Source organism: Sturnus vulgaris, chromosome 6 (assembly GCF_052056855.1).
Source record: "Sturnus vulgaris isolate bStuVul1 chromosome 6, bStuVul1.hap1, whole genome shotgun sequence".
Lineage (NCBI taxonomy): Eukaryota > Metazoa > Chordata > Aves > Passeriformes > Sturnidae > Sturnus > Sturnus vulgaris.
In genome coordinates, this window is record NC_142248.1 from 13,669,283 (window position 1) to 13,685,476 (window position 16,194).

Consider the following 16,194-nt stretch of genomic DNA (forward strand, 5'->3'; position numbering starts at 1 on the left):
GGACACAAAAACCACAGCACATCTCCTCCTCCCTTCAATTCCTTCTTTTTATTTTTTTTTTCTGTCACACTCGAGTACACTGAGCACTCCTTTCCAATTTTTTTTTTTTTTTGGTCCTAGGACACAGAATCCTGAAGCATAAACACCTTGGATTCAAATACTGTTGTGTGTCATGCTTACACCCGTTATTCCATCAAGTTGGACAAGCTGATGGCAATAGGAGACAACCACCACAGACTCCAGTAAATGTGGTATTTTTGGCATTCTGGGTGAAGCAGCACTTTCTGTTCTGATATGCTGTACATGTCTAAGATAAACACAACCCTCAAAACCAAACAGCCACAGGACTGTTCAGACCATGGCAGCAGCTCCTGGAACTACTAAGAACTGGATGCACATTTCTGAATGCCACATGCTTGCCACTGCTGCTTTTGGAGCCGCAGTCACAGAGGGCCAGAAGTGCAGTAAAAGTTCTCATGGCCTATAAAACACAGCACAGCAAGAGTTTGTACTGGATTACCCAGGGGCCACATAGAGAAATAATTATATCATTCCAGTTACTTGTTCTGGCACTAAAATACAGCATTATATAACATATAAGCACTTGTGAGATTTTGAACAGCTAAAGCTTGCATAACTACATGCATAACTATAAGCATGCCCTAAAACATTAACATAGGCACTTTCATGGTAAATATCTGCCAGACAGGAACCCTACCAAACAGTTCTGATTCTGTAAAGATGGTATTATAGAATGCAAAAGCCATCATACTGAAAAACACAGTACAGAAGTTGCATTGTGTCTCATTATCAGACCTAACATTAGATATGAAGTAGCAGTTCCTGCATCTAGACTTTGTCCTCTTTCCTCTGAGCTCTCATTTACATAGTTTGTGGTGTATTACTCAGCCTCGGAGATTAATCTTGTACCAAAGCAGTTGCCATATGTTACTGATGTGCCTAAAATAAAAGTCAAGATACATTTATTTTAATGTGACTGAATATTATAAATTGTGCTGTGTTGGGCCTGTGCAAGACTAGTTAATGGAATATGAGAGCATGAACACATACTAATGAGAAGCCCTTTCCTCAGCTCACCTGTGCCATGTAGACACTATGAAGTTTCTGATGTTTCCTAAGCTGATGGCTCCCCCAAGAATGTCCTTTAGCTGTTCATGACTATCTGAATAGGAAGTAGTTAAAGGTGAGACATAGATGGGGTATCCAATTGGCTGGTCACAAGATGAGTTGATCATGTTCCTCAGAGCTTGTTTAGCATTTTGGATACTTCCTCTTTCTGGATTACGATTACGCAGGAAGACAAGCTCCTGCTGTTGTCCTGCCCACAGGCCACGTACACACTCCTTATTGACCTGCAAAAGCCAAGAAGAGAGGCTATGTCAGAAAGTGAAGCTGTGAGAGCACGTAGTGACTGTTGTGTTATACCAAAGCTTTCGTGAGCACATGCAGTATTCCACTGCAGAACTGCCAGCATTCATACACTGTTCTTTTACAGGCTGCACTTATGGCCACAGGCTGCAACAGTGACGATAAACAAATATAAGAATGGGACGAGAAATAACATTTTAAGTGAGAAGGAACTGATTTTCTGCACTGTATGAGAAGAATCAGCCCTATTAATAACAAATGAGTAAAGATTGCAGTTGAGGCAGCAGTTTGATGTAGTTATTAAAACACACACCAACTTGCTGTCACACTATAAAACGTACATAAAGCTTACCTTAATGACCCTGAAGCTGAGATAGCGCTTATTGAGCATAATGATTTTATATTCATTGGTGCCATCGTCCATCACGTGACGCAGGGCAAGGAGGGACGGAGAATTGGAAAGAACTGCACTCCGCCAAGCAGGATCCCCCTCGTGTGCTATAACTAGATTTTCTTCATGAGTTGTTATAGCTTCATAAAGGACAGAAGGATCATCATATTCATCTGGAGAAGTGAAGTGATCCTGTTTGCAATAATACATGTTCAATAAGGTATGATTAACATATCAGATGTAACTACATATAAAAATAGGACATTTCACATCTCAAACTTTGGAAATGATCAGTGCATTACACAAAGTTAGCCATCACAAGTATCATATACATACTTTAGAACACTGTTAAAGATTATTTCTTTTACAACAGATTGATTCTGTTTGCTTCTTTTTCAACTTAAAACCAAAATGATTGGAAGGACCTGCCTATCACTCATTCAAGCAAATTTCTAGGTGAATTTTACACTAGGTTTACATCTATTTATACTGTTGGCAGAAGCTTTTTAGTTTTAGCTTCTCTTCTTATTCATAAGCCTCCAACTGTAAAACACACTTAAATAAAGCAGTGATTATTCACTGAGACTGTACTATATGAAAATAGCAGTAAGGAGGAAAACAATATTTACTAATAAAAAGTTCACATTAATACTTGATGACAAACTTTTTTAGCATCAGGTACCATCAAGACAACTTACATTACTGCCAGTCAAATAAAAGCAAAACCTGCCAATTCAATTCAGTATTGGGTAACATTACTTTCTGGTGAAAGAAAGGATTGTGGTTAATAGCTACATTTCCACACTGACTGAAGTTTGGGTATGTTAATGCACTGCAATAAAATAATACATAAATAAATCAATCTTTCATAGATTAACATAATAATGTTCAGAACTTTTATTTTTTATTGTTAGTGTGACCTGTTTTTTCTTACTTGTCATTCTCTGACTTCAATCAAACCCATTCTGCACAGTAATCCTCTGAAGTTGAAGTGGTACTTCTGCTGGTTTCAACAATGATTTGGTAATTATTCTACTTTGCTATATGTACTCCTAAGACACATTCTCCTAAATTCAGGGTTTGTGTTGCATGAATGAATTAATTCAATCACTGCTAGTTTTGGGGGACGCAAGACTGCAATGACGGCATAAAAAACTTTAATAAAAATTTTTAAACTGCAACTGAGATTTTTTTACTTATTATGATTTTCAAGCAATCTATTCTTCCTGAGTACCAACACTTCCCCCTCCTTACAGAGTGCTTATCATTAAGTAGATTCTATTGTATTTGCTGAGTTAATACATGCACTGGACAGAATTTGAGATTGTTCATCTTCACATGCACTTCACTACAAAGACAAATTAATTTCAGCTTATGGAAGAGCAACCTTCTCCTTCTCACCTGAAACCTGTGATTACAACACTTCAAAGCAAAAAGAACAAGAAAGACAACTCCCACTGGAGGAGAGGACTATGAAGCTTTGAATGCACAGCCTTTAAACCAATTACATATGTGTAGGGAGGGAAGAGTGAAGAAAAATATCAGAGAAGCTGTTCATAAGGGAAATCTCTAGAATGGTATGAAACAGGGCTTGACATGTTCTCTGATCTACAGTTAATGTAATTTTCAAGCTTTGAGGATAAACAGCATTCCCTTTTCCTCTGTATCACCTTCCACAAAAGCTGTAATAAATCAAAGGACAAGACATGATACTCCCTCGTTTTCAGTTATCAATTTCTATCACAGTCCTTTTATTCTGATCCTTTTTCCTTTCTCCCACCCACTAATTTTTAAAAGAACAAATGCACAGAAATCAAAAACTGGACACATCTTTTTGTGTAATCTCTCACTTGATGTAGCTTCAGTGACATCCGTATTCCAGGAACCACTACTTTCCTCAGTAATTCCATGTCAGCAAAGATCCATTCATCTCTAATTGAAGATATACGGAAATCACCCTTAAACAGGGCATGCAGGCCATACAAGAAAGATTCCAGGTTACTGTTGAGGGGGGAAGAAAGGAAAACAACCCAAATATTAACAGAAGTACAAACATTCCCACAGTGATCATCATTGAAAAGAAACTAGTGAGCTGCACAGAAAGGCACACAATTCTTCTCTACCAAGGTAAGCTACAGGATAAGACAGGGAAAAGACGAGTGGTGGAAAAAAATTTGGTACATCAGATGTCTACCTGCACTGAACAGGTAATGAACAAGCTATACATGCAACAGACTATTTACAGGGACTAAAGTAAACAAATATCATTAAGAGGGCCTGATCTAATTCTAAAGATTTTTAAAGGCAAAACTTTTCAGGCCATGTAACAAAGAGCAGTTAAAGAGGGTATGCAACTTCAGTTGCCCATGCTTTAGAAAAATAAATATCTTGTCAAATTTTCATGCTTAAAAGGCATTGTTTTCAATTACTAAGCTAACTTAAGAGTGAAAAAAATCAAGTATGCTCTGATGAATCTTGCAACTCCATATATACATAACCTTCAACAGGCAATTGGCTGGTACTTAGAAGAATTAATCTACAGTTGCCCTGAAATTTAAGTAGAACAGATTTTACAGTCAGCATCCAGCTGACCAATAGCTTCCCCATCCAATTATGCTGCTTTTTAAGCCATCACATCGTGATTTACTGATCCTTATGGCTGTATTTTACATTTGCTTTCTAAAATTGAGGCTGTCAATCTGCAAGAAAGTTGCCACATGACAACAGAATTGAGCTGAAGATTTGTACAAAACAACTGCTTGCCTCAGAGCCAGCTAAACAGTGCAACTTACCACAATGGTCTCATGTAACATGCACCAAGACATATCAGTTTTTCATTTTAACAAACTTTTTTCTTTTTCCCCTCATTTCCATATAGGACATCTAGTTGGTACAGGAAATGGAGCTTACTTTTAGAACTCAATCAAGTTCTAAATTGGTTATAACCAGTCCTTACCCATACCAAAACTCCCATCTTGAATTAGTTCAATAAAATATATGCTCAGCTGCAAGTTCTGCCCAGTTTAAGGAAAGATGACATTAATTATCTATTTCTTCTATGAAAAGATACTCATCTAAAACCCAGTAGTCTAAGAACTTAGGGATTTTGAGCATAGGAAACTTACAGCAACAGCATTTTATTACCTAGACATATGATGTGAAGCTGTTCCCAATGCTCTCCGCCCCAGAACACACAGTCCATAACACAGTGTCACTAGGGGTGAGTCTTTACTTGAGTCCAGTGGCTTGCAATAACAAAAAAAAAAAAAAAGTAAGTTAGGTGAATGGAATAATGAAATGGCCAGTGAAAAAAGAAGATTCTGCCAGAAGGAGTAAAAAGACCCAAACATGGCAATTCTCAAGTGTGTGTATGTAACTACCACAGCAGTCACTCTTAGAAAAACAATTCCGATTCAAAGTCTGAGCAAGAGTTTTCTAAGTACCTAAGAATACTTGTAAAGGTAAATACACCTATATTATTATTTGAAATAAGATAAATTGCAAGTGAAACAGATGCATGGATTATCACTTGTTAGGAGTATTTAAGCCTGATTTACCTTCATTAGGTTCATTACCAACTTCCCTGAACTGCAGCTTTAGTCAAGGGGACAGTTAGGGGAGACTTGCCCTCAGTTCAAAGCCAGTAGTATAGCCAGGGCATATAATGTCCTAGCAAATGGCATCATTCAATTAAGTGATTAAATCTGATTTTTCAATACATATACAAAATATTTCATATTCATTTTCTGGAGGGAAATAATTTTCTTTAGCTGTTGCTTGTCCTTTGACCACAGGACACTAAGTCTTACCCCTGTTAAAACAGGCTTCAACTTTTACCTCCAAAGCAAAACTGAACCCTTAAGTCTTGGATCCCTCATTAAATATGTAAATTCCAGTTATACTCCTGTCCCTTTCATCTCAATCAATTTCTGCTTATTCTCAAAGGCAACACTAATTTGACACCGTTATTTACCGTAAACAGTAAAAAGTCAAGGCATTCCTCTACAAACATACTAACACTCCTATTTAAAAGGATTGTGGAAAGAAGAAAAGGTTGAACGTAGTATGATTGTTTTCACAAGCCAACAATTCCAGTGGACCAAAGGAATAGTATAATGTGATCAGTGAGAAAGAAGAAGTGAGTCTAGTAAGCTGGAAACAGGTGTCTTGGGTTTTAGGGACTTTTATTTTGGTCTTTTTTTGTTTAAATTAGGATTGATTTGTGAACTCTGATATCTAAGTTTGAAACATAAATTCTGCAGACATACTCTTTTGCATGTAGATGAATGTCTAAGATTCAACTGGTTGATTTGAGCTGGCAAATAAAATTCATTAGTGAACTGGTTAAACCATACACTATTTACAGAATCTATTAAATTCACATGTCAAAACTGGAAGATCAAAACTATTTCAATCAAAACACTTGGATTATACATACTTATTTTAAAAATCAGCATTAAACCCATCTGTAAGTCAAACCAACAGGAAAAAAGTGACACCATCCTACAATACTAAATGGCTTTCCCCACATACTTACCTTTTCTCTTCGAGAGCAGCAATATTCTATCCAGTTCAAATATATCATACAGAAGCTCTCTCGGGAGATGCCTGCCAGACGATGGTCATAATCCTCATCGATATTGGGGTTAAATGTTGGGTCTACATCCACATAATTGCGGTCTGTGCACAGCCGCAGCCCTTCCTGCATTGTCTCGTTAGCTAACCACTCCTCCAGCTTGGGGGATGTTGTGACATAATAGATGATTCCCTGAAACAACAGCAGTTAAAAATATGAGTCAATATTGTAATTTTAAAAACCCAGTGAGCAATCTCAATTGTTTCAACTTATTTACATTATTTTTGTGAAAATTAACAAAACTGATACACAGCAGCATTTATATTACTGACAGGTACAACAAATTTGCACAGAAAACACAATACAGGTGGTGTATTTTTCAAAGGCTGTCAGGATTTCTGAAGCCTACACTGAAGAAATAAGGAAAGGGAAAAAAGGATGGAATAGGATCCTCACTGTAATTTTTGCAGAAAACAAATACATAGAAAAATTTATTTAGTTAACATGGAGGCTTAGATACCAAATTTCTAAAGAATTCTTAATTTAAGAAAGCTAAAACACAAAACAGTTTAAGACCCCTATGCTAGGGAACACAACTTGTATGCATGTGCAAATAAGTATCTTGGAAATATTTTAACCTGAAAATTTTCAGCTCTCAGAAACAGAGTAGCTTATGGAAGATCTCAATTAGTACACTGATGATCTGAAACGATCTGAGGCCTACAGTTGTCTTAAAACTGGAGAAGAGGGCTTGTTTGTTTTTTGGGAACTAAAGATGTGTTTGGACAGCTTATGAAGACCAAAGCAGCTTGGAATTCTCTAAAGAAACAGACTAATCAACTTTCATTTACAACAGAACAGAACAGAACTACAGTACTTGGTAACAGTATTAATGTTTCTATTCCAATTTCAGCTAGAAGCTGTCCTCTCTCTGATCTGGAGTACAGGGTCATTGTCCTGCTCATGCACCAGAGAACTGAGCCACAGTCAGCACAACAAACTGTCCTCCTTTGCAGAAGGTGTTCATGCATCTGTCCTGTCATTATCCCCTCACCCTGTATGAGCTTCGTGTGACAGACATTAGGAGTTCAAACATGGAGCAGTTCCCAGGGGCAGCCCAGCCACCTCCCCCCACAGGCTGCACTGAGCCCCTCCACACCTTCACGTAGTAAGTGGTGAGAATTTTCCGGAGATCAAAGACTTGAAGCATGGAAGCTGCACTGTTATCAGTGATGCTGTAACCCTCCAGAACATACTTTGTTACAAGCACTTCCCAAGCCAGCCAACGCTGCCCAAAGGCAGCATTAAAGGAAAGCATGTGAGGAAGGTGGCCTGGTTCACAGCAACAAAAACCTTCATCTTCCTCTACACCTTCAGTGATGGCCTCTACTTCTCGTTGCTGACAGTAAGTTCCTTAGGAGAAAATCAAGGAAAGAAGAAAGAATTGAATGCTTTATATGATTGCTTTAATGTGAACTTGTGTTTAGAAGACTTTAAAATTCAACCTATTTCCAATTAAATTATTTTAACATTAAGTGAACTATCCACCAACAAACACAAAGCATATAGCTTAATTTACCACTCTAAGATCCCATTTTAGTTAGGCTGCACTAACAAGTAGCCATACTGCACTCAAATGGAAAGAGGGACTTAGCATCAAGTGACAGGAGCATCAAGAGGCCCTGCAGCCCATTTTCAACACAATTTATTAACAAGATAGAACCGAAAATAACTTAAAGTTTCCAAAGCAGAAGCCTGCTTTTTAGTTCAGACAGCTAAGGACATCTAAGACACTCACCTCTGAATTCAAGCCCCCTCAGCTGGAAGGTGACCAAGCCATTTCCTATCTCTATAAGGTGTACTAGTGCATTGAGGTAGTCAGAGGCTAGGATGAAGCAGTCCCCAGTACTGTAGTTTCCCCAGCGACCCAACAACAAGTCTCCACATAAACTGTGCTGAAGGGAACGAGTTAAATGCTCATAGAAGATAGAATTCAGGTTGTTATCATCTGAACCTGCAGGAAGATTGGATTTAGGTTATCTGAAACTGCAGAAGAAGATCAAGCCTGAATGCCAATTATTACTTCACATTGAATCCTATCTTTTTCTTAACCATAATGCTGTTTCATACTCTAGCCACTACGTCCCCTTTTTTATGGGACAATTACCCCAAATGAATGCCAACTGACATTTGTCTTTTGAATCAAATTTTTTCTTAGTCACTCCTCCATTTTCTAAATTATTCCTTCAGTTCCACTCATGCACCTCCCAACCTATTATAGATAATAAAGTGCAAAACCAAATGAGCACAGACACATCTCAGTGATGTCTATCGTACTAGTCTCATTAGGAGGACATGGAGACACCCTCAAATAATACTTGGCACTTGTTAAATTAATCAAGAATAAAAAGCAAAACAGTTTAATGCCTACTATAATTATAAATAAAAAGGTAAAGCAGGAACACAAACCTAAGAGTAAAATCAAAAAACTTATGGGAGAGCCTAAAGAATAAAGCAAGAGAGATGATGGAAGAGAAACTAACAGTAGACAGAGTGGCAGATGTTGGGCATGGCTGGACAAGATCAGAGGGCAAAATGATAATTTTATAAAAATCCAGTAAAAGCCATTTATATTTGAATACAAAAGAAAACTCACCCCCTCAAAAAACAAAACAAAACAAAAAAAAAACCCTTAAACACCAACTCACTTCCTAAATGACCCAACCCCTCAAAAAAAACCAAAACCAACTTCTCAAAAAACTCTAAACCAACTACCAAAATCCAGCTAGGAGAGTTACCTGGATTCCGATCTAGCTGCGAAGCCAGTCTAGTATTTGAATGATCCACACGTTTTGTGCTGAAAATAATAAAATAAAGCATACTTAATACAAAATATATAACTGTAAGAATGTCTAAGGAAAGAAACTACTAATATCATGTTAAATATTCCCAGTAAAATAGTTGCAAAAAATTATTTTAAAATAATTTTAGATGCATATTTGCCACTCTTCTCATTTGTAGAAGTACTTTTTGTGCATGATAGCATTATAACACCTAATAAGGTTTGTCCACAGTAAATAGCCATAGAATAATCTTGCACTTTTACCTAAAGTGCATATATTTTCTTAGGTATCATGAAGGTTTAGATGTGAGAAAAAATTAGGACTAATTAAATTAGCACAGCTGACATTTCATTAGACTTTAGTGAAAGATTAATTTTTAGACAGTTCTTTCATTCTCTGAAATTACAACCATAACACTTTAATCTAAGATTTGGAACACTGCATTTAAACTGTTCTAATATTAGAAGGGAAATAAGAAATACCAGAAATATCCATTCAACTTACTTGCCATACACTGTTTATACAGTATTTTATTGGTCTGATACACTATCAGCAATAGGGAGCTTAAGAAAAATAAACCAAAAAGAAACATAATCTGACCTGAAGATTCCATTACTACTGATCCCACCTCGAACAAAAAAACCACTTACTTGGAAAGATTTTTGTGTTAAGGTTAGCAAGTTTTGTTGTGAGCAAAACAATAATGAATGCAGGTAAATTAGACCTATGAACTGTTCCCCAAAACCTTTTTATACATAAACTTACTTTTTGATTAAAAATACACTTCACACTACCATAAATTCCATGTTTAAAACCATCAGGATGGTATACCTCTAAGTAGAAATTACTTAAGCAGCTGAAGCAAATGACCCTAGTGTAAAAAACAGCTGCTACTGTATTTCAGAAACAAGTTCAGTGAAAACTTTCAGTTTTCAGAGGGAAAAAATAGCAGAAATTCACAAATTAAAACAAACAAAAAAAACCCAAACCAACACTTCAGACATATCTAAAACCCAATTTTTTAAAAGCTTTATTATTTCACCTACTTGTAGTCTCTTTCCCAGAACTTGACAGGCCTGGCATATGAAGTGATGAATATTGCACTTCCCAGAAAAGGATTCAGTGGAGTAGAGAAGAAAGCTGACACAGCTGCTTGGACAAACAACATGGCAGAATCTGCAGGATAAGAGAGTTAAGGAAAGCAAAGCAACAACTACTTTTTTTTTTTTTTTAGCTTCTGTGATAGTGTTCAATACAGACAGCAACATCAACAAAGAGCAAAACAAGATCTCTATGAATTTCTATGCAGCAAAGATGTTTGTAGTATTTCCAGTAATAAAGGGATTATTTTTTTTTTTACAAACAGAAATAGATGGAAATCCGGCACTAGACATAACAGTCATTCCCAAAAACTGTTGAAAATATTAGCTCAACACTCCATTCAAACCAGCCTACAGAGGTTTAAAATGCAAAATTCAAGGACTAAAACCATAATTAGGGGCTCCTGTAAAAGGAAATGACCAAAAAAAAGCTGCATGATTTTCAGAATCACTTCTGGTCCATGTTTCCTTTATGTCAGGATTCCATTCCTACTGTTACCATATAACACATAGCACTGTCACAAGGCAGAAAGTGTGCACAGCTTCTTTGTAAATACTCACTAGACAAACCTGTTCTTTCAGCAGTTTTACCCCATAACACAGAATCCATTATAATGCAGTACTCAGAAGTTATAAATACATGACTTCAGAAGGAAGTTGGCATTTTCAAAGGATACGTGGCACAGCAAAGGGCTGGGCAAAAGCATGGAAGGCAGACCCCCATGTGATCTGCCAGGGAGCAATGTAGGTATATACAAATCTCAATTTATAAAAGAGTTCCCAAAGCTACAGGGGAAAAAAAAAAGAGAGAAAAACAATTCAGTATTTTCCCTAACAATCAACATTTTTGCAACCTGAGGAAGTTACTGGTCATCCTAGAGTTCTTACTGATCTACCACAAGTGTTAAAACTTAAAAAAAGGATGTAATTATAAAAGCAAGTAACATAAGATGCACTTCATGGCTCTATGTACAAACTCAGGAGATGTTTAGAAAGTTACATATGGTTTCTCAAGCCAACATAAATGCTTTGGGAAGGAGAAGTCTTAGTTACTTTACAGCATATCTATTACAGTACAAAAGACTGAGAATCTACAAGACTGCCTATCAGATAGGACTATCCTCTCTTCCCCTTTGGATCAACTGAAACACCTAAAAACGGAGTTAAAAGTTACCTTGCTGAAGAGTATGGACATGAAGAAGAGATCTAGCAGCATGGTCTCAGTAAAACTTTTGTAATCAAAAGTAAAGAAGAGCACTGTGAAAATAACAGTGACATACTGGCACGTTGGGCTACTGAATGATGAACGCAGTAACTTCAAGCCAGCTATTGTGATCATTAAAGCACCCAACCTGTGTAAGGAAGTCACACAGAACAATTATTATCTGTTATCTGAAAGGGGTTTAAAGACCACTTAAATTGTGTTGTCATGCAATATCAATCTCTTCAAACTTTGATTTGTGTTTGTTTTTGGAATTTCAGGGAGTGGTGTTGATGATTTATTGGGTTTTTTTTAAAGACAAATTCAGTTTTTTTTAAAAAAGGTTACTATCTAAGTATTTTCATCAGTACTCTCAAGCCACTCAATGTTCAAGAATTAGCATTGTTTCTAAGTGTGCCACTAGAGAAATTTTTTAAAAATAGGAGATTAAATAAGCTTGTAGTCTGAAGAGAAACCTGGTCTTTAATTTAGGTTATGAATACTATAATGCAAAAACGCTAGATTAATCATCAAGAGGACGTTAATGAACACTGGATTATTTCCTGCATGACTGTACTGCTCTAATTTCCATTGAGGGAACTGCATTTTTTTCAGACATAGCAACTGACATATCAAAGGGTTATTAAAAAAAGTTAAAGTAACATAATGGCAATATTCCTCCCAAAGGTCTCATAGTGACTGTGATAATGAAGCCAAAGCAAGAACTTATTAGATGCAGAGATTAAAATTAAGAAAGCCAAAAAAGCCACACACCACCCCACAACATTAATCTAACAACTTGCCTTCCAAAATATTTTGCGTTTCATTTCAATATTTATATTCTTTTGTTCTAAATTAATAGAACTTCTAATCAAAAGAAGACACTGGTTACTGTTTCTTGGAGGCAAAAAATGCAGGGCCTATTACTGAGCTATCATTGGCTGAGACAGTTAGATACACTGCTCAAGGCATTATAATTAAATCTCAATTTAAGAAGCAGTGTGCAATTCCATCTGGATATGGATTATACTTAGGGGCTAGGAAGCCTGGGGAATTCCTTGATGAGAGAAGAAAGCTACAGAGGGGCAGCACGCTGGCACACCAACTCAGGGAACAAGTCTGAAATTCACACCTAGTAAAATACCAGAACATATCAACACCATCTTCAACTTGCCATCTGGATAATGATATTATAGACTCTGAAGGTCAACAAGCAAACTTATCACGCTACTAGGTAATTCTGCAACATGCCATCATCACAGTACATGCTAGGAGTTGAATGCTTTATCTTTGCCAGAGTATCTAGTTTAACAGTGTAATAATACTCCTACCAGTTTAAGTCAGCTTTATACAGGCTTTCAAATAAAGAAAAGCTTTATTTATTCCTTGCCTTACTCTTAATACAATACCATTAACGTGTCCTGTCTTCCCATTGATGCTAAAAGTCACTACTTCATTTTCCACCACAGCAGACATACTCAAGATTACTTAATTGCCTTTTATACTTACTCAGTATCCAGTTTCTTTGGACTAGCAATATTCTTAGCGCTGCTACTGAGCTCATTGAGGACTATCAGTGGATAGATAACATTCTTCTCTACAAAAAGGAGCCAAATGTGAAGTTTCTCAAACCACATGACATGTGCAGCATCTGTCAAGATATATTAAAAACCAGAAATCAGACGGTATTGTCAAATCAAAAATCTCTGGTTACAAACTAAAGGTTCTTCATCCAATTAACTTGGATTAACCATTTTCTCACAATGAACTTTTGTAGTTTTATTTAACCAAAACAGAGAGAAGCTCCTGTCAGTAGCCCCAGTAGAGTTTTTGCACTGTTCACACAGCAACAGAACAGTTTGCAAGCTACTTGCTTATGTAGGCAGAAGGAAAAACTGGATTCCACCTCTTCAATAATTTCAACATTGCTATTGATGAAGCTGTTTGAAATGATGCATTTTATCTTATGCAAACGGATGTTTTTCAACCCTATTCAATCTGAAGGACTCCTGGTTTACAACTCTGCAATACAGAAGAGCCTATGCTACCTGCCAACACAAATGTCTGACACTTCAGTGACTTCTTTTAAACGTCTACAGAAATTGTAAGGTATGTTTGAAATTATTGCAAATTAAGATTGAAAAGTTTTTTCTACAATATAGGCTAGAAGATTCAATTTCAAAAGTTATGGTAAACATTGATGCATACACAAAGGGCACCAACTGTAGCTTCTCTAGTTTTAGAGATTAAAGAGTTAAGGCATACAGTTGAACTTTTCATTTCTTCCAGATAAAGTGACATCATACTACAAAGGCTATTCATATTTATCCATCTTACATGCAATCACTTGGGAAAAAAAATCCCACAAGTTAGGCATTACTGAAAAGCCCACACTGAATGGCTGCTACAAAGGTAGAAAGTTTGAGAATCAGTTCTGATAATTCTCTGCTCCTGAAAGCAGCACAACACTTTCTTGTTTTGACAAGTATTTGAAAAGAAAAACCAAAATAGCTTCAGTTCTTTCCAAGGCAGTTTAGACAGGAATTTCTTAAGTCGGCTGTTAAAAATAAAAACATTCCAACAGTGAAGTCCCCACAGTCTATTACTACACTTATCCATTCTGGAAAACTGATCAGCAGTATAACTTCCTCTTTTCTGCATCTCTGGGGAAAGATTCCATGGAAACATAGGCTTTAGCACAAGCTGCAAGCACATATCTATGCAGATCAAATTGTAAGACTGGTCCCTTGGTGTCTTCATCCATCAGTTGACCACTTGCACTATTTTCTGTTGTTCAACATGTCAACAATACTACTAAAAACCAGATCAGTACCAGGATGAAGTCTCCACCAGCATTCACAAGACCTAATCCTCTAAAACATCTGCAAACTTGCTATGTTGAGGAAATAGCTAGTGAAACACACTCTATCTCTCTGAAAAATTTTTGAGGTAATCATAAGCACAAACTTTGCCACTTAAGATTTTGAAGACTGTTTTAATGGAACTGCTCTGAAATAATGTTAACACTTGTATTACCATCATCAGTTAAGAGATACATAAAATGTCATGGAATCAAAGCATGAGGAACTGAGAAACTCATACATTTATAGACCAGATATAATTAAATTCTCCAGCGATGAGAATAGTAAAGAGATTAAGTATCTCAACAGGTAGCACAAGCTGGTCAGCACCTACAGCAAGTTGAAGGAAGTGTTACAAACAGTACTTACTCCGGACTTCAAACTGATGGTATTCCTTGGTTTTCAGCAGTGGGTGAGAAAAGCAGTGCCAAGGAAGCTGCTTTCGGAGTTGAGGCAGAACATAATGGGTCACAAAGCCTACCGTACCCACCAATGCATAGAGAACATAACTTAAAATAGGCTAAAAAGAAGAATTGAAGAAATTAAGATTTGTATTTTAAAAACAAAATAAAATATTCGTTTGCTGGTGTATTTTCCACCATACGAGAAAGTGCTCCTGCAATACTAATGTATTTCTTCATGAGAAACTTACTACCAATTTTAAGCTAAAACAAGAAACTCTGTGAGAAAAAAACTCCTTCATATCTAACAAATTTTCACTAACTTGAAATGTACTTTCAAGTAAAAATAGTACAGTCTTCTCTCACAGTCCAGTGCTTCTGACCCATATGCATTTCATTTTATAAAGGTATTATTCTCTAAAGGCTGAATCCAATTTACATTTCCATCTGCTAGATAAAAGGAGGTATAAGCATAAGCAAAAAACAAATCATTAATTTCTCATTCACTTGAGAAGGTAAGATATCTCCCACAGGACCAATCCCTTCCACAGAAGTCAGAAACTACTGCAAAATTAACGTGGGATGATGGTTGGATTTCACAATAATGCTTTCTACAGATTAAAATTTTCGCCGAATTTCTACATAAGTCTAGATAATTGCATAACTGGGATTGCATTATCTCGTCATAAGCTCTTTGTGAATTCTGTGAAGCCAAACCTTTTGAAATATACAACTAGTAAAGAGCACACAGCCAAGTCTCTCAAATGTGGGGGAAAGCAAAATTCAGGTGGAGTGCTGAAATTCAGGGATACAATAATAGAAGGGATATTTTCCTCAGAAAACACAAGTACACCTGCTTAAGTAATGCACTTCACATGAAGACATGAAATTACCTAAACATATGCTTTTTTAATTAGTTTCTTGCTTTAACTTTAGGCAGCAGCAGGAAGGTAAAATTCTTCTAAAATACATGCCAGAAACTTTCATTTGCCTTTCATAAGGCTCTTCATAAGCTAATCAATGGTTTAATAGCAGGAATACCAAAATAAGAACTCAGTAACCGCAGCTCTTGAGGGAAATGCTTTACTTAAATTCAAGCACAGGATCTAGTCCCATGCCATTATCATCAAGAGTCACACAGAGACACGAGAAGTATCCAAAGCAGTAACACTAGCTAGACTGACAAGTCAAAAACTTGAAACTCAAATGATCTTGGAAGTCCTGTAAATAATCATTCCAGTGTACGATAGGGGTATTGTCCCATACATTGCAGTATAGAGGTACTGCCCTATACTATGGTCTACAAAGAGCCATGCCAGCATGGAACTGCTGAGTCAAGGTCCAGCCCCTCAAACTTGAAGCACTGCACATTTTAAACGTTTTTTAAAGTTTCATTTTTCCTTATTTTAAAATAATCCTGACACTATTTGAG

General features: G+C 36.6%; 1 protein-coding gene across 8 annotated transcripts in view; it reads right to left on the minus strand.

The window, feature by feature from the left end:
- PCNX1 (pecanex 1) overlaps positions 1-16,194 on the minus strand; it is an 89,238-nt gene that overhangs the window by 12,826 nt on the left and 60,218 nt on the right. For all 8 annotated transcript variants that reach the window (XM_014869368.2, XM_088167053.1, XM_088167054.1 and 5 more), the window contains 13 exons: positions 14,731-14,881; positions 13,010-13,151; positions 11,474-11,651; positions 10,977-11,085; positions 10,246-10,375; positions 9,155-9,213; positions 8,155-8,370; positions 7,516-7,769; positions 6,318-6,548; positions 4,925-5,025; positions 3,631-3,781; positions 1,742-1,972; positions 1,099-1,373 (listed from right to left, as the gene is read on the minus strand). In XM_014869368.2, coding sequence (XP_014724854.2) covers positions 1,099-1,373; positions 1,742-1,972; positions 3,631-3,781; positions 4,925-5,025; positions 6,318-6,548; positions 7,516-7,769; positions 8,155-8,370; positions 9,155-9,213; positions 10,246-10,375; positions 10,977-11,085; positions 11,474-11,651; positions 13,010-13,151; positions 14,731-14,881 — 2,228 coding nt within the window. The remainder of the gene's footprint in view (positions 1-1,098; positions 1,374-1,741; positions 1,973-3,630; positions 3,782-4,924; positions 5,026-6,317; positions 6,549-7,515; positions 7,770-8,154; positions 8,371-9,154; positions 9,214-10,245; positions 10,376-10,976; positions 11,086-11,473; positions 11,652-13,009; positions 13,152-14,730; positions 14,882-16,194) is intronic.